A 23,954-nucleotide genomic window follows, 5' to 3' on the forward strand; every position below is an offset into this window, starting at 1 on the left:
AAGAACGTAAGATAAAATGTAATTTTTTTTTAATTCTTTATTAGTTAAGGTATTACAAATGTGTCCTCATCCTCCCCCCATTAACCCCCATCCTCCCCCCCCACTCATGCTCTCATCCCCCTGTTGTCCATGTCCCTTGGTTTGGCTTATATGCATGCATACAAGTCATTTGGTTGATCTCTTCCAGATAATGATTTTTTTATTACTTTAATGTTTCCACTTGTTTATAATGTGATATTCTAATTGTTAAGGGAATAAAAAATGTACTATTTTCTCTTTTGTTACCCTATCTGAGTTAATTCATAATGTATTGCTAGTAATGACTTCTTGGCTTGTTTTTGCGGCGGGGGGGGGGGGGCATTTTAACTTGCATTTTTAAAAAATTTATACTTATTGTTGAAAGTATTGTAGCTATCCCCTTTTTGTCCCCCATTCACCCCCTCCACTCTGCTCCCGCTCCTTCTCCAGGCCTTCACTGCACTATTTCTGCCCATGAGTTATGCATATAAGTTCTTTGGTTAATCTCTTTCTGCCCCCTCCTTCCCTCTGAAATTGTCAATCTATTGCATGCTTTAGTACCTTTTTTCTATGTAACAGATCAAACTCTCATCTCAAACTTTAAAAAAAATAATGAAGTTATATCTATAGAAAGAGAAAGTATTTTTTCTTTGATCCAATACTGTGCAAGTTCTCAGGGCAACCCTCCCCCCCGCCACCTCTACCCCCCAAACTAAAGCGGGGAGTTACTTGGTAATGACACTTGGCTGAGTTCTCCTGGACATTGTTATTAGTGAAGGGGTTGGGTTGGTGTTCTGAGGAGAGGTGTGGTGCTTGCTCTTTGGTTCAGGAGTGATGAGCATTTGGGTCTAGACTTCAAGTCTCAAATTTTACAAATTTTCACAGCTGTACTCTGAGTCTTACCCTGTCAGCACACCTGAGGGTGGGAGCAGGTCTGAAGCAGCTGAGTTCTAATCCCCCTCTTGCTGTTTGACCTTGGGAAAGTCACAGTCTGTCTAGGTCTCAGCTTCTTCTAGATTCCACCAAATTAAGGGCTTACACCACACAGCTCTATATCCTTTCTCTGATTCTGAGTCCACAGGCCACTGAATGAATCACCTGTAGGATAAAGTTTACATCACTTTAAAGGGAGATAAATAACTTTTTTAAAAAGTAGGGTATTTTTGAAGTCTAGAAATTCCTATGTCATAATAAATTATTTTACAAATACCTTTCCTGTCTTATGAAATTTTAAATTCTTGAGGACAGAGACCATATTTTATCCCCTTTCCTGTTGCCCATATGAATATATAGTAAGTTCTTGATACATAATAAAGTCAGTTGATGAATATAAACTCAAACATAACCAAGATAAATGTCCCTACTATTTAAATCCATTAAAACAATGAGTCTTAAAATTTTGTAAAATGGAAGAAAAGCTGTTATTAGATTGTTCTCTAAATTTAAAAATTAATATAACATATATAAGAACATTCTTAATGTTTTAAATTTTTACAGCATATCCACATTTGATGAACAGTGTTGCTTTCTTTACGTCTATGATAACTCTAATGACTTTCAAATCTGCTTTTCCACCAAAGAGCACTGTAGTAGGTGAGTTATACCTGGTTGAAATATTTGCAATCTAATTATGGTGAATCATTTTAAAAGGGCCTTTGTTGTGAAAAATATTTATTTGCTCTACTGCCTTTCCTGAAATTTAACTTAAGGAAAATTATTTTTACAGCTTTATTGAGATATGATTCACATACCACATGAGTCAGACATTTAAAGTATGCAATTTAATGTTCTTTTTAGTATATTTACAGTTTTGCAATAATCACCACATCTACTTTTAGAATATTTTCATCACTCACAAAAGAAACTCAATATTTGACAGTCACTCCCCATTTTCCCTTCAACTCCAGCTCTATGCAACCATTAATCTACTTTCTGTCTCTATAGATTTGCTTATTTTTGACATTTAATATAAATAAAATACAATATGTGGTCTTTTGTGACTGGCTTCTTCCACTTAATATAAAATTTTCAAGTTCATCTGTGTTGTAGCATGTACCAGTACTTCATACTTTTCTGTGGCTGAAGAATATTCAATTGTATGGATAGACCACATTTAATTTATATGTTCATCAATTAAAGGCATTTGGGTTGTTTCTACTTTGGGGCTATTATTAATAATGCTGTTATGAACATTTGCATGTAAGTTTTTGTGTGGACATGTTTCATTTCTCTTGGAGCCAAATTTTAATTCGTTTGAGTCTTACAGTAATTCTAAAAAAAGTTTATAATTAGTCAAATCACTTGTATGCAAATAAACAACTATCCAAATCTAGGAAGTGACTTATATGGCTCAGTAGGATTTTTGAGAAAGATTTATGCATAATAGTTGATATTAAGCTTAATCTGTGTCAGCAGAATGATGAGGCCACCTTGTGCATTTCTTCTTACATCTCCCCTGTAAAAGACCTTATTTCCAACCATTAACTAGAGTGTCTACAACTTGAGAGTTGATGGTCCCACTGTCCTTAATAATGATTAAATCATCCCTGGAACACTGTCACGGGGATGGACTTAGAGAGTAGTCCAGGGACACTTTTGAAGAATTATCTGTTAGTGGAGTGACTCACAAACAAGTCCTGGGGGAAACATTGAGGGAACAAGGAGTAAAAACTTAATAGGGACATAGTAAAATTATGTACTTTTTCTAATGGGCTGTTATATAAAAAGGGGATTAATTCTAAGGAATCTGTGGATGAGACCCACATAAAAGAAGTCTTAGTTCAATATAAGTGAAGCATTTCTCATTGAATTTTTCAAAGAATGAGGTGCCTTATGTAGTAATGACTTCTCTATCACTAGAGTGTTTAAGCCTCAATTGGCTAACCAGTTGGTGGGGATACTGGATAGAAGGGATTCAAGTATCATATCAGTATTTGAACAAGATTAGATAACCATTAAAGTATCATGTTAAATCAAGGAGTGGATTGATTGTTCCATGAACTTATAAAAGCTTGTTTTATATTTTATTGTAGTTTACTGTAAGATGGCTAAAGTAAAGTTAGGGAATAAAAGTGATCATAATTAGCAGCATCTTTGTGACATTTGCTGTTGTAGATTTTGTTTTTTGGTCAAAGAGATGATAACAAATGAAGTGGACAATACAGTGGAGATGGAGGAAGACATTGGTGAGGACACCTTGGAGGTGAGTCACAGAAGACCTAGAACATGGAAAAAGTTATTTATTGTATCTTTGATGCTTAAAGAAAATACTGCATTTTTTTGTGAAAAAATTTTATATGTGTATTTAAAAATACTCATTTATGAACGAGCTAACCATCACTATCCATGGCTTTCAGAGATTAAGTTTAATGCATCTCCATAGAAAAACTCTCAGCCAGGATGTTTAAGAAAACTTTGGCATAGACTAGACTAAAATTTTCTGTTATACACAATCTCTGGAAAAGTTTTTTTCTAAGCCAGTTAATCATGTTTGTGAGATTACAAGAAAAATAGTTGACCAACTAGAAGCAGACTTTTTCATTTATGCCTACGATGACTTTAGTTATAGCTACTTGCATATAGTATATTAAATATAACGATTTTAAAATCATTTTTAAGAAAATAGGATCATCATAAGCTCTTTTGAATAGCACAGTTGTAGTACACCATTACACATATATTTAAATCTTGCTCAATTATTCAGCTTTTCCATTAATTCAGGTTCTCCCAATGATTACTATTTAATGGAATTTTATTATACTTTCAAATTACACTGAAATTAATTCCTTGAAGCTGCTTTCAGAAAAATATCAAAGGGGTAATTTTAATAATTGAGTCAGGTATTTGAATTCTTAGCTTAGAATCAATGTTTATTGTAGGAATGAACTAAGGGATGTACTTTGAAGGTAACAGATGTGGGACAGAGAAAGGTGTGTAATAGAAACCTTTTATGGAGCAGGTTGATGATGTCTGGTTTAATCAGACAGTAATGGGGACTCATTAGTAACCTTAATTGTCATGAGCACCCCTAGAAGTAGATGGGAAGAGACATGCATGCACACTGTTCTCTGTACTTCCATAAGTTGGCACAGTAGAGCATAGGAAGCAACAGAAATAATCCGTTGTTGCTTCTGCTTTACATAAGTATTGCTCAGCATAGAGTTCCATTTGTTTTAATCCTCAAGAAGAATCAACTAGAACAGCGGTCACCAACCTTTTGGACTTCACAGACCACCAGTGGTCAGCAGTCCACTGGTTGGCGACCACTGAACTAGAATGCAGCTGTGTACCAACTTTTGATGATAAATTTTGGGGAACAAAATAGCAGTCCTAATTATAGGTCACTTTGTACAGTATATGTAATGCTGGATTTATACATCCGAAAGGGGGGAGGAGGCCCAGCATATGTACTTTGTATTAAGACAAATTTAATTTTATTGACCTTCCCATTCTTTCTGGGCTATAGAAAGGTTTGTTTTCTAATAAGCTAATAAGGGATCATGCAGGAAAACACCTATTTGGGGTAGTTAACATGCTAAGAACCATTTTTAAATTGCAGCATTAAAATGGGGAGTAATCTCCAAAGGGTGAGCCAGCTAAGTTGCAGATGAGCCATATTTTTTAATTTCTTGGATTCTATTTCATAAAATCATGTTATGAATATATGGGTAACTGAGAATTCTACCCCTTTAAAATAAGTATTTAATTAAAAGAACATAACCTAAGAAATGTGACTTGCTTGGTACTGAACATTATTCATAAGTTTTTATTTATTTTTTAAAACATATTTTTATTGATTTCAGAGAGGAAGGGAGAGGGAGAGAGAGATAGAAACACCAATGATGAGAAAGAATCATTGATTAGCTGCCTCCTGCAAGCCCCCTACTGAGGATCAAACCCTGACCAGGAGTGGAACCATGATTTCCTGGCTCATGGATCAAAGCTCAGCCACTGAGCCACACCAGCTGGGCTTCAGAAGTTTTTAAAAATTGCAGTACAATGTTTGGGCTGTTATGGGGCTTCTCCACAAGTGGTGTGCTTTTTAATCTTACTTTTCCTTCTTTAGTATGAGTATGACCTTGATATGAATGGTAATCGAGTTGTGCTGGGAAAAGGCTCATACGGGATCGTGTATTCTGGGAGAGACCTGCGTAATCAAGTACGGATAGCCATCAAAGAAATCCCAGAGAAAGATTTCAGGCAAGTGGGGCAGACCTTCCACATTTCTTCAGTCATCACCTCCACAACTAAATCCCGTGTCCACCACCAATGGTGCGAAGGATTTAAGGATAAGAACATCATGTCATCAAAAAATTTGCAATTCTCTAGTAATAAGGGTGATTTACTTTTGTTCTCTGCATATTATAAATAGATTGAGAGGAACCAAGAGGCATGGGGATTGCAGTCATACTTTAAAAGAAAATTAGTTTTATTTCCACCCATCAACTAAGTCGACAGTTTTATATTTTTACAGAATATGAAATGTGGTAAAAATTTAGCTTTTTACAATACAGACTTATTTTATGCCCTGCCTTTCAACCCCACACATAGATTTAGGGTGTTGTTTTGTTTTTGTTTTTTTCATCACCAGTAATACTAGCTCATTTCTTTTTTTATAACTTTTTTTTTAATTTTTTTAATTTTTTTTATTTTTTAATTAAATCTTTATTGTTCAGATTATTACATTTGTTCCTCTTTTTTTTCCCCCCATAACTCCCCTCCTCCCAGTTCCCGCCCCACCCTCTGCCCTCACTCCCCACCCACTGTCCTCATCCATAGGTGCACGATTTTTGTCCAGTCTCTTCCCGCATCTCCCACACCCCTTTCCCCCCCAGGAATAGTCAGTCCATTCCCTTTCTATGTCCCTGATTCTATTATAATCAACAGTTCATTCTGTTCATCAGATTATTTATTCACTTGATTCTTAGATTCACTTGTTGATAGATGCATATTTGTTGTTCATAATTTGTATCTTTACCTTTTTCTTCCTCTTCCTCTTCTTAAAGGATACCTTTCAGCATTTCATATAATCCTGGTTTGGTGGTGATGAACTCCTTTAGCTTTTCCTTATCTGTGAAGCTCTTTATCTGACCTTCAATTCTGAATGATAGCTTTGCTGGATAAAGTAATCTTGGTTGTAGGTTCTTGGTATTCATCACTTTGAATATTTCTTGCCACTCCCTTCTGGCCTGCAAAGTTTCTGTTGAGAAATCAGCTGACAGTCGTATGGGTATTCCCTTGTAGGTAACTGAGTTTCTTTCTCTTGCTGTTTTTAAGATTCTCTCTTTATCTTTTGCTCTTGGCATTTTAATTATGATGTGTCTTGGTGTGGTCCTCATTGGATTCCTTTTGTTTGGGGTTCTCCGCGCTTCTTGGACCTGTAAGTCCATTTCTTTCAACAGGTGGGGGAAGTTTTCTGTCATTATTTCTTCAAATAGGTTTTCAATATCTTGCTCTCTCTCATCTTCTGGCACCCCTATAATTCTGATGTTGGTACGCTTGAAGCTGTCCCAGAGGCTCCTTACACTATCCTCGCATTTTTGGATTCTTTTTTCATTTTGCTTTTCCGGTTGGGTGTTTTTTGCTTCCTCGCATTTCAAATCATTGACTTGATTCTTGCGCTCCTCTGGTCTGCTGTCGGGAGTCTGTATAATATTCGTTATTTCAGTCCATGTATGCTTAATTTCTAGTTGGTTCCCCAATATAAGATCGAGGGTCTCATTAGTTTTCTTGTAGATCTCATTAAGTTTATCGGCGGCTTCTAAACAGTTCTTGAGAGACCTTAAAAGTGTGGTTCTGAACTCTATATCTTCCATTGACAATTTTGTCCTGTTTCTTTGTCTCCGCATTTTGTTATGCTTCCTTGGTGCACCCCCTTGTGGTCTTTGTTCGCAGTCTTATAGTTAAATCTTGATTGTTGTAGCTAATTCCAGGGAGGGTTTGACCTCCAGGCCAAGTGGCTATGAGAATCAGCTGTGTCAGCAGTGAGAGAACTTCTGTCCTCTAGGGAGGTGCTAATCTAGCCTTTGCCTGAGGCTATCCGGCAAATGCCTGTGTGCAGGGCTTGGGCGGGGCGGGTCGCACAGGATCAACAGGGTGGGCCGGAGAGAGCAGTTATGGCGGCTCTCAGTCCTGTCCCCAGGGGCTCTGCCTCTCTGAGTCCCAGCACCCGCTGCAAAGCTCGGAGAGAAAGCTGCACTCGCTCTGACCGAAGCCAGACAGTCCCGCTTCTCCCGTTTGAGTCTGGGTCCCTAAAGACTCGCCCGGATCTGGAGCTCAGAGTCTTCGACTCCCTCCCGATTGAAAACGCCAACCGCGCCCTCCGCCGCCAGCCCGCTCCGCGCACTCCGCACCTCAGAATTTGACTTCAGCACTGCGCCTCCTCTGAGTGTCCGTATGCGTTTCTCTTTCCTCCTAGTTGTAGGACTTCCACTCAGCCAGCGTTCCTGTGGTTCTGGGTGATGTCCCTTCCGTTTTTTGGTTTCACTTCTGAAGTAGTTGTTCAAAGCAGCAAACTCCGGCGTTAACCTATGCCGCCATCTTGGTTCTAACAATTTCTTTTCTCTCTTTTTTTTTTTTTATAACTTTTTAAAAAATCTTTATTGTTAAAAGTATTACATAGGTCCTCTTTCCCCCCCTCCCCACCTCATTAACCTCTTCCAGCCTAACTCATTTCTTCACATTTTTTAGTCTAATTAAATGATTATTCCTTTTAAAATTTCTTTCCCACCTAATTCTAAATAAGTACATTGCAGTGTTGACTATGAAGTGTTTTGGGGGGGAGGGGGATTGCTGCATGTACTGTCTCCTTCAACTGATTGCTATAGTTGTTTCAGCTTTTCATTGCTGATAGCTGTCCCTGGGATTCAGAGCTAGAAGGGACCTTAGAGACTGTTTGGTCCCATTTCCTAAATTTACAGCCTGAACTTATGATATTTGGCACTTTCTCTGTGCCAGATTCTGGGTTGACACTGGAGACTAAAAGGTTACTAGGATACTGTCCTTATCCCAGGGTTCTCCCAGTTTGGTAGGGAATACAGAAACCTGCCTGGAAGCTAGAGTGGCAAGTGTTATAAAAAAGGGTACACAGAGAGTTTGTAGAGCATAGGAAAGGAATGAATTACTTTTCCTGGGTGATTTGTGGAAAGTTTAAGAAATAAATCATCTTTGAGGGATGACTAGGAGTTTGCTTGGTAGAAAAGGAGGCCAGAGCATTCTATGCTGAGGGAAGAACAGCGCTGTTAAGCACGGTGTATTCAGAGAACAACAAATTGTCTGTTGTTGTGACTTGAATATAGAAAGTGGGACAGTAAAGGGTTCTTGAGATGAGGCAAAAATTTTAAAAGATGTAGTCTGACCTGAGTTTGAAGGTTCTTTTGTGCCATGTTAAGCAATATGGTCTTTATGTGAACTTTGTGAAGGAAAATTAAATGATGAGATGTCTGTTTTAGGAAGAGGGAGCATGGTGACTAGGGATAGAATAGACAAGAGGCCAGAAGCTGGGACAGGGAGGTCCATTAGGTGGCTTCTGCTATAGTCTAGAGCAGGGGTCCTCAAACTACGGCCCGCGGGCCACATGGGGCCCGCCGAAAACATTTATCCGGCCCGCCGGGTATTTTTGCTGCCGCTGTGTGCATAGGAATTTGTTCATAGTTTTTTTTTAAACTATAGTCCGGCCCTCCAACAGTCTGAGGGACAGTGAACTGGCCCCCTGTTTAAAAAGTTTGAGGACCCCTGGTCTAGAGTGAGTCTGCAGAATGAGACTAGAATGCTGAGGACAGAACCTTCTAGAACACCACCTTTCATGGGGGCTGGTGAGAGAGGCCAAGGATGGCTAAAGTGTTCAGGCCCTAACACACTAGTGATCATAACAGCAGCAGCCATTTAATGAGTACCTACCACACAGCAGGGACTCCAATGAGTGTCTGAGAAATTTGACCCACTTTGGTCCCCAGCAGCCCTGTGTGGCTGGTATTATTACCCCTAATTTACAAATGGGAAGCTGATTAGGCTCATGGGATCCAAGGGAGAAAAAGTTTCCAGAAAGAAGTGATGACCAATAGGGCAGGTACTGGTGATATAATGTGGACCCTAAGCCCCTGGGATTTGGCAGGTGACACTGGCTTTGTTTTTCCTACTAGGAACTCCCAGTCTCTTCATGATGAAATAGCCCTGCACAAGAACCTCAAGCACCGCAATGTCGTTCAGTACCTGGGCTCTGTTTCTGAAAATGGCTACATTAAGATATTCATGGAGCAGGTGCCTGGGGGTGAGTAGTCGCTGGTCTTCTGGTCTCACACTCTGAAAATCACTGATGGGATATAATATGCATATCATTATCCATCCTGCCATTTAAAGAATGACAGACCTCTCAGATGTGGAAAAGCATTTATTTCTCAGAGCAGTTGGATGCAACTTTCCATTGTCACAAACAGTCCATTTCTGGTTTCTTAATTCAGTCATCAAATATTCATTGAGGGTCTACTGAGTGATGGAGACAGAGATGAGTAAAGCGTAGTCTCCAGTCTTAAGGCCTTCACAATCTAGGAGTTCAAAGGTGGTTTAAACAAGTCAGGACAGAGGTTTATTAAAATAACATTGTAAAATAACATGTTGGCAGTGAAATCAACACCAGTGCTTTATCTACAAAATCTCCAAAAGCAGCAGTATGGTGCAAGACTATGAGTTCCTTGTGTCTGGAGGCAGATCGTCTAATTTGAATTGGTCTGTCTGCAAGTTGTGTGACCTCAGGCAAATTCTTTACTTCTCTGTGCCCTCAGTTTTCTGATCGACTAAATGAAATATAACTTGTAGTAATAACAATTACTACAATAATTGGTGTGTAAACGTAAAACACACACACACACACACTAAAACCTGTAAAAAAAATTGTGAGTTTACTTGAGCCAAACTGTTGACAGTTGCCAGGAAGCAGAATCTCAACGTATTGAGATAGTGCTCCAGAGAATGGCAGTTTTTCACCTTGTTTTAATATATTTTGTTGATTTCTGAGAGGAAGGGAGAAGGAGAGATAGAAACATGAATGATGAGAGAGAATCATTGACTGGCTGCCTCCTGCATGCCTCCTAGGGAATCAAGCCTTCAACATAACATAGGCATGTGCTCTTGACCAAAATAGAACCTGAGACCCCTCAGTCCGCAGACCAATGCTCTATCCACTGAGCCAAACTGGCTAGGGCTCACCTTGTTTTATACATTACAGTCAAAGGAGGAGACATAAGTGGGTTACATGAAATCCATTGGTGATAGATTAGGGAGGTGGGAGAAAGCAAAGCAGGGAAACCTCTGGGATTGGATAAATAGTAAAATGATAGACACATACTTCTTTACACAGATGGGTGTAAGGGAGTTAACAGTCAACAATTAATATGATAAAAATAACAATGAGGGGATCTGTGGTCTCAGGGCGCCAGGGCTGTGCCCTGAGGGGTCCAGAAAAAGAGAAGTTAAAGTTACCCTGACATTTCACAGGTAAGTTATCTTAGATGCAAAAAGATAATAGGCTCAGTAAAGATCTTAGTTGATCTTTGTCGGGGAAGATACTGGCCTAGGACATGACTACCCACTATAAACTGCTGTTTAATTTAAAAAGTTATACTTTGTGGTTACTTTAGGTCTCTTGAGTTTGCAAGGCCGCCATGCAGGCCTTTCCTGAGTTAGTCAGGTTAGCATGTGGCCCCTTTTTGTCCACAGGTGTGGTAATAAGTATTAGAGTAATATTGACCCTCTCTTAGTGAGGGTTTGGATGGACTGAATGAGAAAATGTATGTAAAGCTCTTAAAATGAAATGGTGTGTGGCAGAGAGCAAGAACTCAGTACGTCTTCATTTAAGTAATTAAAAAATTAATAATAATGATAATTATAATCTCAATACAAATGTAAGAACTTCAGTTAGAAATCTGTATTTACTCATTCAACTAACAAGTATTAATAGCCTACTATTATAGTAGGAGCCTAACTTATGTATATTAAGAGCCAGACAGTGGGCTTGATTTTGAGGATTACATTAAGGAGAAATAAAGTTTCCTCTTCCCTCAGGTTACTCATAGTCTAACAGAAAATATGTCAGTTGCTATTCACGTTAATTAATATTCTAGGTGTGAGGTTTAAGAATGACAATAGATGTATACATCCCCTTTTGCAGATGGGGAAACTGAGGCATAGCAAGGTGTATTCCCCCCCCCCCCCACAGCTCTGGGTAAAGAGGCGGAGGGTCGGGGAGCCGAGGCTGGCTGATGCCTAAGGGCCTGCACAATGACCTTTAAAAGTAAAGTGAAGGGAGGTTTACTTTGAGCATGGGTCCTCAAACTACGGCCCGCGGGCCACATGCAAATACAAATATTGTATTTGTTCCCGTTTTGTTTTTTTACTTCAAAATAAGATATGTGCAGTGTGCATAGGAATTTGTTCATAGTATTTTTTTAAACTATAGTCTGGCCCTCCAACAGTCAGAGGGACAGTGAACTGGCCCCCTGTTTAAAAAGTTTGAGGACCCCTGACTTTGGGCCTAAAGGTTTAATGTTTAATAGTATAATTGCAGGGGGTTGCTCAGATGGCACTGTCCCTATGACCTGGCATTGGGGACTTCTCATAATGAGGATGGAGAGACCCAGCCTCCTCTGATCCTGGTCCCTGTCGCCCTAAAAAGCCCCTCCCTCTAGTCCTGTCCACCTCTGAACTCAGGGTGAGGGGTAAGATGTGGCTTTGATCCAAGCTGAGTGGCTGAGACATATATCCAGGATCTACAGTGTTGGGCCAGCCATCCCAAGGTCACAGAGCAACTGTTGTGCTCTTCTTCTGACTTTGTACGGCTGATCAGAGCTAAACCCAAAGGTGGCCCCCCTGAATTTCCAGGGTCACAAAGGGGCTCCACTCTCCACCTCCTCCAGTCAGGCTGATGTGCTGATTCACTTCTAGTTCCTTCTCTGGCTGCAGTGCTCACTCATTTGGAAACAGGCAACAGATGGAGGAAAAGGCATTGCATTTAGCCCAGCTACAAAAATTTTGGTGTGAGTGCTTATATTAGGATCGAAACATCACCGGACTTTATTTCCCTGCACTCTTAGAACTTAATCTTCGTCACCCTGATGAGTTTTCTGCTGTGTCCATTTCCAGGAAGCCTTTCTTCTCTTTTGAAATCAAAGTGGGGGCCGATAAAGGAGTCCACCCTCAAGGTTTACACTAAGCAGATCCTGGAAGGCCTGAACTATCTCCACCAAAACCAGATTGTGCACAGAGACATAAAGGTATTTGCTTGTCTGAGCCAAAGAGATCTTGTAAATGCATCTCAGATCACTGTTTCTTAAGGTCCAAATCTGTTTTGCTTTCGGTTTTTTTGAAATCTGTTTTTAAGCATTTGTTCTTTCTTTTCTACAGGGTGATAATATTCTGGTGAATATCTATAGTGGAGTGGTGAAAATCTCTGATTTTGGAACCTCTGCACGTCTTGTAGGAGTGAATGCATGTACAGAGATTTTTGCTGGTAATCAGAGCTTGGCTTGTGGGCAATTGATAATTGAATTGAACGGTGTATTGTCTCAGATTTCAAGTTGTTTGAACTTTGTCATAATGATGCACTTAGCCAGCTACTGTGGCAACAAGATTGCCTTACTTTCTTCTTTGCCTTCAAATGTTGGGTCAATGTAATGCTCTGAGGTTTCTGAGGGTTTCTAAGTAATCGGCAAAATGGTGGCATCTCTTTCAAGTTTAGCAGCACGTAATTTGGAATCATGGATAATTCTGAACAACAGTATTCCTCAGATAACTAAGTAGGATATCTTATTGGTCTGTCATACAAATAGCCTGTTACTTGGGTGAATTCTGGTACCTCATGCTTTGATAGGATTACGTTTCCAAAGACAGGAATATGGTACGCTAAGTGGATTTGAGGAATTGGAGCTTCTTTTCCAAGTGTTAGTGATGTATCATTTAAGTGTTGAGAGGGACTGGATTCATAGAGTGGTCTAAAATTGCCAGATAGATTTCCATTTACAGACCAATGAGTAGAATGGTGCTCAAACGCTACCTATAGCCATAGCCGGTTTGGCTCAGTGGATATAGCGTCAGCCTGCGGACTAAAGGGTCACAGGATTGTAGGCTCATCCCTAGTAGGGGGCATGCAGGAGACAGCCAATCAATGATTCTCTCTCATCATTGATGTTTCTCTCTTTCCCTCTCCCTTCCTCTCTGAAATCAATAAAAATATATAATTTTAAAAAGCTACCTATGGCTTTTGGTACCTATGGCTTTTACCTATGGCTGCTTAAAAGCAACTATAGCAAAAATTTTCATCTTTGGGAAGAAGTTCCATACTAATTTTAGATAAGTAAAGGTTTATGATCCCGTAAGGTATAATACAAGGATCACAACGATCTTGCTTAATGGAATTATGAGACAGTGCTTTTGATTTTATAGCTCTGAAATAAGCTATAAAAGCCAGATGACTGTTCTCTGTTCCTGCAGCACCAAGCTGTACAATGGATAGAGTTGGCCTTAGTTTGGGTGATTACTGTCTCAGCTTTGGAAGACTTTTATTCAACAAGAGAATTATTGTATGTTGGCCATCGGATGCCCATAATAGAGACACATTCCCTATCTAAAGGGAACTTTTATACATTAGAAATGACTTTTCAGTTGTAAACCAGGGAGGTACATGCACTCAAAATGGAAAAAGATTATGCAAAAGATTGCATAATCTGCCAAAGGAAGAGTGTATTGGATTTCCATTGTTTCTGATATAAATATACATATATCAACAGGTATATGAGTGTGTATATATGTACATAAGACTGGAACATATTTTTATTACCTTAACTGAAAGTGACTTAAATCTTCCTCTTTGGAAGCCGCCGATTAGCTTGGCAAAATGTAGCAAGAGGGACTCTGATATGACAAGAACTTATTTCAAGGCATAAAACCCCCAACAATTTATCTCATAATTAGCATCCCCAAGGAGAAAAAATTTTCACAGAGACGTGTATAATTCATTATCACATATCAAATTTTCCCAAGTAATTGGCTTGAGGAGGCATGAATTTTGCATTGCAAAATGATGCTGGGGTGTTTGGGGAATAATAAAAAAGAGGTCTCATTTTGGGCAGAAAATTCCCCTGTATATAATTACTCTTTGCAAAACAGAAATCTCAGGGTGGACACAGAGGGCCTTTTCCACACAACTGCCCAAAGGCTCTCAGAGCCTAAAAAGAGAGCCAAAGGCTTCAGGCAACTCCTTGGCCTGAAACCCTCCCTCCTGTGTTCCTCCGAAGGGTCTTCATGTGTATGTAAACCTGCTAAAACAGGAGAAAGGGCCTTTCTGACCAGTATCAGTCCTCTTTGCTTTTGTTTATTAGAGTTATTGAGGTATAACTTACATATCATAAAATGCACACATTTAAAGTGCACAATTCAATGGTTTTCCTAGTTGTGCAGCCATCACCACAAGCTAGGTTTCGTATGTTTCTATCACCCCCAGAAAAGATCCCTGTTCCACCTTTCAGTTAAATCCCATTCCCACCCAGCCCCAGACCCCTGCTGATCTACCCTCTGCATAGATTTGCCAGAAACTGAGTGGCAGCATGTGTGGTCCTTTGCATGGAGCTTCATTCACTGTACACTCTTTTTGAGGTTCACTGCGCTATAGTCTATGTTGGCACTTGGTTCCTTTTCTGGCTGAATAGTCTTCCGTTGTGTGGCTAGGTCACATTCTGTTTATCCACCCACCAATTAGTGGTCACTGGGGTTATTTCCACTTTGGGGGTTATTGTGAATGACACAGCTATGAACACTCACATACAAGCTTTTTTGTGGACATATGTTTTCATCTTTCTTGGGTCAATACAGAGGAGTGGAACTTGAAACAGGAACTCTCTTCTGGTCTGTGCTATAAACATCCCTTGGTTCAGATTTGTTCTCAATCACTTGCTAGCCGTGTGACCTTGGGCATGTTACTTAAGCACTGTGCCTCAGTTGCTTCACAAGTAAAACAGATGCTCAAAGTACCTACTCCATAGAGCCTTTGTGAGGATTAAATGAGTTAATATTGGTGAGGAGCTTTGAGCAGTACCTGATTCATAGCAATTGCAACAGAAAGATTTGATAAAAATAAATAAATAAATACTAATTTGCACTTAGAAGTCATGGGTTAGTAGAGATGGCAGGAGCCTTTGAGAGAATTGTGTTTATGGGCATAACTAACATGTTAAACATGGCGGACTCAGAGGGTGTAAGCCATTTTATTTTTGTCTCTCACTGCACTTTACATCCTGCTTGGGGCACCAGTCATTTCCCATGACTTTTCCAGCCACCCTTAGATAACAAAGAGAAAGTCTTTTTTTTTTAATTTTTCGTTTCTTATTTATTTTTATTTTTCAATTACAATTTACATTCAATATTTTTTATTCATTTTAGATGTACAGCATAGTGGTTAGATAATAATGTACTTTACAGAGTGGTCTCCCCCAATTTTCAAGTACCCAACTAGCACCATATGTAGTTATTATAATATTAGTAACTGTATTCCCTATGCTGTACTCTACATCTCTATGAGTATTCTGTAACTACTAATCTGTACTTAATCCCTTCACCTTTTTCACCCAGCCTCCCAAACCCCCTTCCCTCTGACAACTGTCAGTCAGTCTCAAAGAGAAAGTCTTAATGGCACTTTGAGAAGCAAACACAATCTACACTTGGAAGGGTTCTGGCTACCATATTAGTCAACACTCTGGTCCTCATTCAAGGGGCAGTCTCCGCCCCGTCCCTGTTGGCCCAGCGGCACACAGCGCCAGAATCAGGACCTTTTCTCCCTCCCTCCCCTCTTCCCTCTGGACAAGCTGCAGGAGAAGAGGAAAGGGCCACAGCTCATTTTCACTTGGTTCGCACTGATCTAGGCTGGCTTTGTGTGCTATTACTATTAACATTTTCTGGCTGGGTCCCTCTGAATATGGCTCCCATGCCATGTTTAGGAGCCTGTCCTTGAGCTGACTGTACCCTGCCCCCACCCCAATCTTTCACCCCTTGCATATTAATCTCTCTCTTCCTGCTGAGGGATCCAGGACTGCCTTTGGGCAGGATTCCTTTTTAAAAGACCCTAAAACATTATTTCTACAATGAGTCTCACATCTGGTATCTAGGGTTCATGCACCTTTCACCTGCTGTGAGGAGGGCATGAAGATATCTGCAGACTCTATGGTCACCTGCAGTTTCTCTTAAGCTGCTTTCGTTCCCATGGGAACCAGCTATCTGTGCAGCTTACCTGCAGGAGACACATACATATGAAGCTCTGAGTGGGCCTCCAAGGACCTGAAAGGACTTTGGGTAGGAGGAAGTGGGGCCCCCTTCCAATAGGCCCATCCCTTGGGCAGGGAAGCTGGGGTGGCCCCTGAGTCCTTGGGAAGCTGCACCTTATTTCTCATTTCTGTACTTCATTAATATTAAATTTTGAAACTTTGTGCTCTCACATTATCTCTAGGAGCCCATGGAAGATGCTAACACATGTAGCCTCCTTTCAAGTGTGACTTATGCTGACTTGTTTGAGTCACCATGGGCCCACCCCCTTCTGAGGACGGTCCTTCCACAGTTCCTTGAATGAGAATGGGTAGAGCTCCCAGCACAGTTCTCTCTAAAGAAGTAGTTGTCAACACCCCCTACCTTCAGTCTCTACTATTTCAACCCTTTGAACCCCTTGATCTGGGTAGGAGGCCCCTGGATCAATATCTGTGGATCTACTGATCATTTTGTTTTGAACTCTGTACCCCTGTATGGGTGTAGGTATCTGAGAGCCATGGCTGGCTGGGTGAGCAGTGTGTGCGCACAAATCAGGGGGAGTGCATTTAGAGAGGATATGAAGCCCTTTAGAGAGCCAGCTTTAAGGAAAGCAAAATTTCCAGGATTTTACTGCCAGAACCTTTGATGCCTTCTCTGTTCCTATATGTACAACAGTCCTTCAATAGCCAGCCCCTTCTCCCTGTCTGATCACCACCTTCCCTATGGTGGCTCATGGGCCACAGGAAAAAGTCCAAAGCCAGAGCCTTTGGAATACACAGCTTGCCATTGGGCTGGGCCCTGGCCGCTGCCTCCTTCATTCTTCCTACCCCTGCCTGTGTAAGGCATCACTTGTAGCTCCCTGGACTCACCCTATACTTTACATCCATGGACCTTTACTCAAGCTCTTCCCCTTGCCTAGAAGTCCTCCCAATCCCTTTGTCCACCTCCCTGACCTTTACAGCAGGCGTCTGGTTCCCTGGCAGCCCCAGCTGCTATCCCTTTGGATCTGTCAACATGTTCATGGCATGCTCATGCTTTACCCTGACTATTCCTAGCCAATGACTCAGCGTGGTGGGGTAACTAGAATGAATGTGGGACACTTACAGTAGGCAACTTTTGGACTCCCCACTGGCATGGCTGGAGCTGAGAGATGCTGTGCCATTTGAGACCCTTCCTACCCAATTCTTCCTTCATCTTCTCCATTCCCAGGCGTCAGACCTTCATTGTAGTCTGACAGCTCCCCCTTCCCATCCTGTCCCCCCCTTTATCCTTCATATATATTCTCCCCCAACAATTCTCTCATATACCTAATCCTGTCTTGGCATTTACTTCTCGGAGACCCAAATTGACCCAGCCATAGTTTTCCCTGGCTCGAACCAGGCACCTGTTATAGTATTTACTACATTTTGCCATTTCCACAGCTACCACCATCATCATCACCATCATCATGATGTCTGTCTCCTCCACTAGGCAGCTGCCAAAGGTCCAGCACTGTGTTTCTTACATTTTGGTATCCCTCTATCTAGCATGCATTAATATGTGCTTATTGAATTGGGCCCGTTTATTTTTCAAGGGACTGAGCAATCTTCTCTCAACATGGTAAGTATTAAAGGAAGGCATGTTGCATGTCTCTGGTTAAAAGATGCAATCACATCACTTATGCTTGATACCAGGCCCCATCTGCTATTAATATGAGAGTTAATGTTCACACACTTGTTTACTAATGGTGTGCTTTGTTTTTCAGCAATAGGGTGCCCACAATGTTTGTTTTCTTTTTTTCCAATAGGCACTCTGCAGTACATGGCGCCTGAGATTATTGGTCAAGGAATTCGCAAGTACGGGTCCGCGGCTGATATCTGGTCCCTGGGCTGCACCATCATTGAGATGGCAACTGGCAAGCCTCCATTCTGTGAACTTGGTGATCCTCAAATAGCAATGTACAAAGTAAGAAATATTTAGTGATTTAAGATGCTGGTGTTAGGGAAATATAATTAAAATTTCCCAATTCAGAAACCCCTCTACAAAGATAGAAGAGAAAGGATACAGTCTTATCTATATACTAGAGGCCCAGTGCACAAAAATTTGTGCACTCGGGGGTGTCCCTCAGCCTGGCCTGTGCCCTCTCGCAGTCTGGGACCCCTTGGGGGATGACCACCTGCTGGCTTAGGCCCACTCCCCGGGGGATTGGACCTAACTTGGCAGTCAGACATCCCTCTGGCAGCCCAGGAGCCCTCGGGGGATGTCCACTTGCCAGCGGGGAGCAGGCCTAAACTGCAGTCGGATATCCTTAGCACTGCTGAGGAGGCGGGAGAGGCTCCCACCACCGCCGCTGTACTGGCAGCCATCAGCCTGGCTTGTGTTTGAGCAGAGCTCCCCCTGTGGGAGTGCACTGACCACCAGGGGGCAGCTCCTGCATTGAGCATCTGCCCCCTGGTGGTCAGTGTGTGTCATAGTGACCACTCATTCCCAGTTGTTCTGCTGTTAGGGTCAATTTGCATATTACCCTTTTATTATATAGGATAGAGGCCTGGTGCATGGGTGGGGGCCCCTGGTTTGCCCTGAAGGGTGTCCTGGATCAGGGTGGGGGTCCTGCTGGAGTGCCTGGCCAGCCTGGGTGAGGGGCTGAGGGCCGTTTTCAGACTGGCCACACCCCCTACAGGGAGGGGGGTCCTGCTGGGGTGCCTGGCCAGCCTGGGTGAGGGGCTGATGGCTGTTTGCAGGCTGGCCACAGCCCCTTTAGGGTGGGGGTCCCCACTGGGGTGCCTGGCCAGCCTAGGTGAGGGGATGTTGGCTGTTTGCAGGCTGTCCATAGCCCCTTCAGGGTGGGGGTCCCTGCTGGGGTGCCTGGCCAGCCTGGGTGAGTGGCTGAGGACCGTTTTCAGGCTGGCCACACCCCGTTCAGGGTGGGAGGTCCTGCTGGGGTGCCTGGCCAGTCTTGGTGAGTGGCTGATGGCTCTTTGCAGGCTGGCCAAGCCCCCAGGTGGGGACCCTCACCCCATGAGGGTGTGGCCAGCCTGGGTGAGAGACTGATGGCTGTTTGCAGGCTGGCCACGGCCCCCAGCCACCCAAGCTTCCAGTGGAGGCTGGTTGGAAGCAGGTATCTGGGATTTATTTATCTTCTATAATTGAAACTTTGTTGCCTTCAGCAGAGGCCACAGCCAGCCAGGGCAGGTGGGAAGCTTGGCTTCCTCCATCACCGGGGCAACCAAGCCTCCTGCTTACTCCAGCTCCATGGCTGACAGCCGCCATCTTGGTTGGGTTAATTTCCATATAGCCGCTCTGATTGGCTGGTGGGCGTAGCTTGGGACATAGCGAAGGTGTGGTCAATTTGCATGTTTCTCTTTTATTAGATTAGACTAGAGGCCCGGTGAACAAGGGGGTCCCTCAGCCCAGCCTGTGCCCTCTCGCAGTCTGGGACCACTCGGGAGATAACGACCTGCTGGCTTAGGCCTGCTCCTGGGTGGCAGAGGGCAGGCCCAATCCCTAGGTGCAGCCCCTGGTCAGGCTCAGAGCAGGGCTGATTGGGGAGTTGGGGCACCGTCCCCTGTCATGCACAGAGCAGGGGGGATTGGGAGGTTGTGATGCCACCCTCAGTCACGCTCAGGGTAGGGCCGATTGGGGGTTGGGGCACCGCCCCCTGTCACAGTCAAGGCAGGGTCGATGGGGAGGTTGTGGCGCCACCCCCTGTCACGCACAGAGCAGGGCCCATCAGGGGGGTTGGGGCTCCATACCCTGTCACGCACAGAGCAGGATCAATCAGGGCGTTGGGGAGCTCCCCCCTGTCATGCACAGAGCAGGGCCAATCAGGGGGTTGAGGAGCTCCCCCCTGTCACTCACAGAGTAGGGCTGATAGGGGAGTTGGGGCACCGCCCCCTGTCACACACAGAGCAGGGCGGATCAGGGGGTTGGGGTGCCGCCACTGTCACACTCAGGGCAGGGCCGATGGGGAGGTTATGGCTCTACCCCGTCACACACAGAGCAGGGCCTGTGGGGGGGGGGTGTTGGGGCACGGCACCCTGTCACACACAGAGCAGGGCCGATCAGGGGGTTGGGGCTCCATACCCTGTCACACACAGAGCCACAGGGCAATCAGGGGGTTGGGGAGGTCCCCCCTATCAGGCACAGAGCAGGGCTGATCAGGGGGTTGGGGCACCGCCACTGTCACACTCAGGGCAGGGCCGATAGGGAGGTTATGGCTTTACCCCATCACACACAGAGCAGGGCCTGTGGGGAGGGGGGTGTTGGGGCGCTGCATCCTGTCACACACAGAGCAGGGCCGATCAGGGGGTTGGGGCGCCACACCCTGTCACACACAGAGCCGCAGGGCGATCAGGGGGTTGGGGAGGTCCCCCCTATCAGGCACAGAGCAGGGCCAATCAGGGTGTTGGGGCACCGCACGCTGTCACATACAGAGCCGCAGGGCGATCAGGGAGTTGGGGAGCTCCCCTCTATCAGGCACAGAGCAGGGCTGATCAGGGGTTTGGGGCGCCTTCCCCTGTCATGAACAGAGCAGGGCGGATAGGGAGGTTGTGGCCCCGTCCCCTGTCACACACAGAGCTGCAGGGGGGTTTGGGCGCTGCCCCCTGTCACGCTGATCCCGGTGCTGGGAGGCCTCGTGGCTCCGCTGATCCTGGTTCTGGGAGGCATATTACCCTTTTACTATATAGGATAGAGGCCTGGTGCATGGGTGGGGGCCGGCTGGTTTGCCCTGAAGGGTGTCCTGGATCAGGGTGGGGGTCCCCACTGGGGTGCCTGACCAGCCTGGATGAGGGGATGATGGCTGTTTGCAGGTGGTCACACACCCTTCAGGGTGAGGGTCCTCACTGGGGTGCCTGGCCAGTCTGGGTGAGGGGCTGAGGGCTGTTTTCAGGCTGGTGGGTGACTGAAGCTCCCAACCGCTCCTTTTTTTCTTTTTTTATTCTGGGCCAGCTTTAGCTCTGAGGCTGCTGAAAGCAGGTATCTGGTTTGTTTGGGTTTTATAATCGAAACACTGTATCAACTCCAGCTCTGAGATCCCGGCTGGCTGAAAGCAGGTTTCTGGGGTTTTGTTTAGCTTCTATATTTGTAATAATGTTTCAAACTGCAAGCTCAGTGGCCGGCAGCGGCAGGCGGGGAACGTTGGAGTCCTCCGTCACTGAAGCAAGCAAGCCTCATGTTAGCTTCAAGCTGCCTGGCTGCCGACCGCCATCTTCGCTGGCAGTTAATTTGCATATTGCCCTGATTAGCCAATGGGAAGGGTAGCGGACGTATGGCTAATTACCATGTCTCTCTTTTATTAGATAGGACTAGAGGCCCAGTGCACAAAACTTTGTGCACTCGGGGTGGATGGGGGTGTCCCTCAGCCCGGCCTGTGCCCTCTCGCAGTCTGGGACCCCTCAGGGGATGACCACCTGCTGGCTTAGGCCTGCTCCCCAGGGGATTGGGCCTAAGATGGCAATCAGACATCCCTCTGGAAGCCTGGCAGCCCTCGGAGGATGTCCACTTGCCAGTGGGGAGCAGGCCTAAACTGCAGTCAGACATCCTTAGCGCTGCTGAGGAGGCAGGAGAGGCTCCCACCACCACCGCTGTACTGGCAGCCATCAGCGTGGCTTGTGGCTGAGCAGAGCTCCTCCCATGTGAGAACGCCCTGACCACCAGAGGGCAGCTTCTGCATTCAGCGTCTGTCCCCTGGTGGTCAATGTGTGTCATAGTGATCAATCATTCCCAGTCCTTCTGCTGTTGAGGGTCAGTTTCCATATTACCCGTTTACTATACAGGATAGAGGCCTGGTGCACGGGTGGGCGCCAGCTGGTTTGCCCTGAAGGGTGTCCTGGATTAGGGTGGGTGTCCTGCTTGGGTGCCTGGCCAGCCTGGATGATGGGATGATGGCTGTTTGCAGCTGGTCACACCCCCTTCAGGTGGGGGTCCCGCTTGGGTGCCTGGCCAGTCTGGGTGAGGGGCTCAGGGCTGTTTTCAGGCTGGTGGGCGACTGAAGCTCCCAGCCTCTTCTTTTTTCTTTTTTTTTTATTCTGGGATTAACTTACCTTCTATACCTGTCACTGGAGCTGAGAGCAGGCTCCAGCTCTGAGGCCATTGCCGGCTGAAAGCAGGTACCTGGGTTTGTTTAGATTCTATAATTGAAAGTCTGTTGCCATCACTGGCCGCTCTAAGCTCTGAGGCCGCGCTGACTGAAAGCAGATTTCTGGGTTTTGTTTAGGTTCTATAATTGCAATATTGTTTCATCTGGAGCTCAGAGCTGAGCTGCGGCAGGCGGGGAACGTTGACTTCCTCCATCACTGGAGTAAGCAAGCCTCATGTTCATGTTTGCTTTAGCTGCCTGGCTGCCGACCGCCATCTTGGCTGGCAGTTAATTTGCATATCTCGCTGATTAGCCAATGGGAAGGGTAGCGAAGTTATGGCTAATTACCATGTTTCTCTATTATTAGATAGGATACTAGTGGCCTGGTGCATGAAATTCATGCGGGGGGGGGGGTGTTCCCTTAGCCCAGCCTGCACCCTCTCTAATTGGGGACCCCTTAGGGGATGTCCAACTGCCAGTTTAGGCCTGATCCCTCTCACAGTCTGGGACAGCTGACTACTAACCATTCACCACTCACCTGCCTGCCTGCCTGATTGTTCCTAACTGCCCTCCCCTACCGGCCTGTTCTCACCTCCAACTGACCTACCCTGCCAGCCTGGTTGCCCCCTACTGCCCTTCCCTGCCAGCCTGATCTCACCCCCAACTGCCCTCCCCTGCTGGCCTGATTGCCCCTAATCCCCTGCCGGCCTGATCTTGCCCCCAAACTGCCCTCCCCTGCTGGCCTGATTGCCCCTAACTGCCTCTGTCTTGGCCCCCACCACCATGGCTTTGTCCAGAAGGAAATCGGACATCTGGAAGATGGCCGGTTGACCCAATCTAATTAGCATATTACCTTTTTATTAGTATAGATAGATTATATAGAATAGGATTGCTTAAATGGGGGGAAAAGCCTTTTTCAGCAGGAAGAGATGCTCTTGTCAAACAAAAATACATAATCCCTATATCTGGACTGATACCCAGCCATATGCACTATACTGCCAAACCGGTCATTAAGAAATTGAACCACTTTTTAGACCTTACACTAAACAGCTGATGCCCTTAAAACCCCTCCTCAGCCCCACCTTAGCTTCTGCCTTTGCAGTTCACCCAAATTAGGTTCTGATTGGTCGGTTTCTATGCCAGTCAGTGTCAAAAGCTCTGCCTCCTAGGCAGCTATTGGCTCCTCATGGTTCACCCAGATTTGGTTCTGATTGATCAGTTTCTATGCTAGTCAGTGTCAAAACCTCCACCTCCTAGGCAGCCATTGGCTCCTTGCAGTTCACCCAGATTTGGTTCTGATTGGTCGGTTTCTATGCCAGTCTGCATCTCCGGGCCTATATCTGGGCCTGATCAGAGAGGCAGGGCTGATCAGCAGCCCCCTCGGCTGCTGGCGAGGCCCAGAGATAAAGAGAGGCAAGGGCTGATCAACAGCTGCCATGGAGGCTGTGGATCATACCCTGCTTCTCTGGGCCTGATCCGCAGCCCCCTCAGCAGTGACCCAGTACTGACTGCAGGACTGACTTCTGGTGTTGGGTCATCCATTTGGTCATTTTGGACATTATGGACCCTGGCTTTTTATATAGTAAAAGACTACTAT

General features: G+C 44.6%; 1 protein-coding gene across 1 annotated transcript in view; it reads left to right on the plus strand.

Moving 5' to 3' along the window:
* Positions 1 to 23,954, plus strand: part of MAP3K15 (mitogen-activated protein kinase kinase kinase 15) — a 78,019-nt gene that overhangs the window by 36,525 nt on the left and 17,540 nt on the right. The window contains exons 13-19 of the mRNA XM_036304247.1: positions 1,516 to 1,611; positions 3,133 to 3,220; positions 5,084 to 5,217; positions 9,159 to 9,286; positions 12,154 to 12,284; positions 12,415 to 12,520; positions 18,086 to 18,243. Coding sequence (XP_036160140.1) covers positions 1,516 to 1,611; positions 3,133 to 3,220; positions 5,084 to 5,217; positions 9,159 to 9,286; positions 12,154 to 12,284; positions 12,415 to 12,520; positions 18,086 to 18,243 — 841 coding nt within the window. The remainder of the gene's footprint in view (positions 1 to 1,515; positions 1,612 to 3,132; positions 3,221 to 5,083; positions 5,218 to 9,158; positions 9,287 to 12,153; positions 12,285 to 12,414; positions 12,521 to 18,085; positions 18,244 to 23,954) is intronic.

This window comes from Myotis myotis, unplaced genomic scaffold (assembly GCF_014108235.1).
Source record: "Myotis myotis isolate mMyoMyo1 unplaced genomic scaffold, mMyoMyo1.p scaffold_m19_p_4, whole genome shotgun sequence".
Taxonomy (NCBI): domain Eukaryota; kingdom Metazoa; phylum Chordata; class Mammalia; order Chiroptera; family Vespertilionidae; genus Myotis; species Myotis myotis.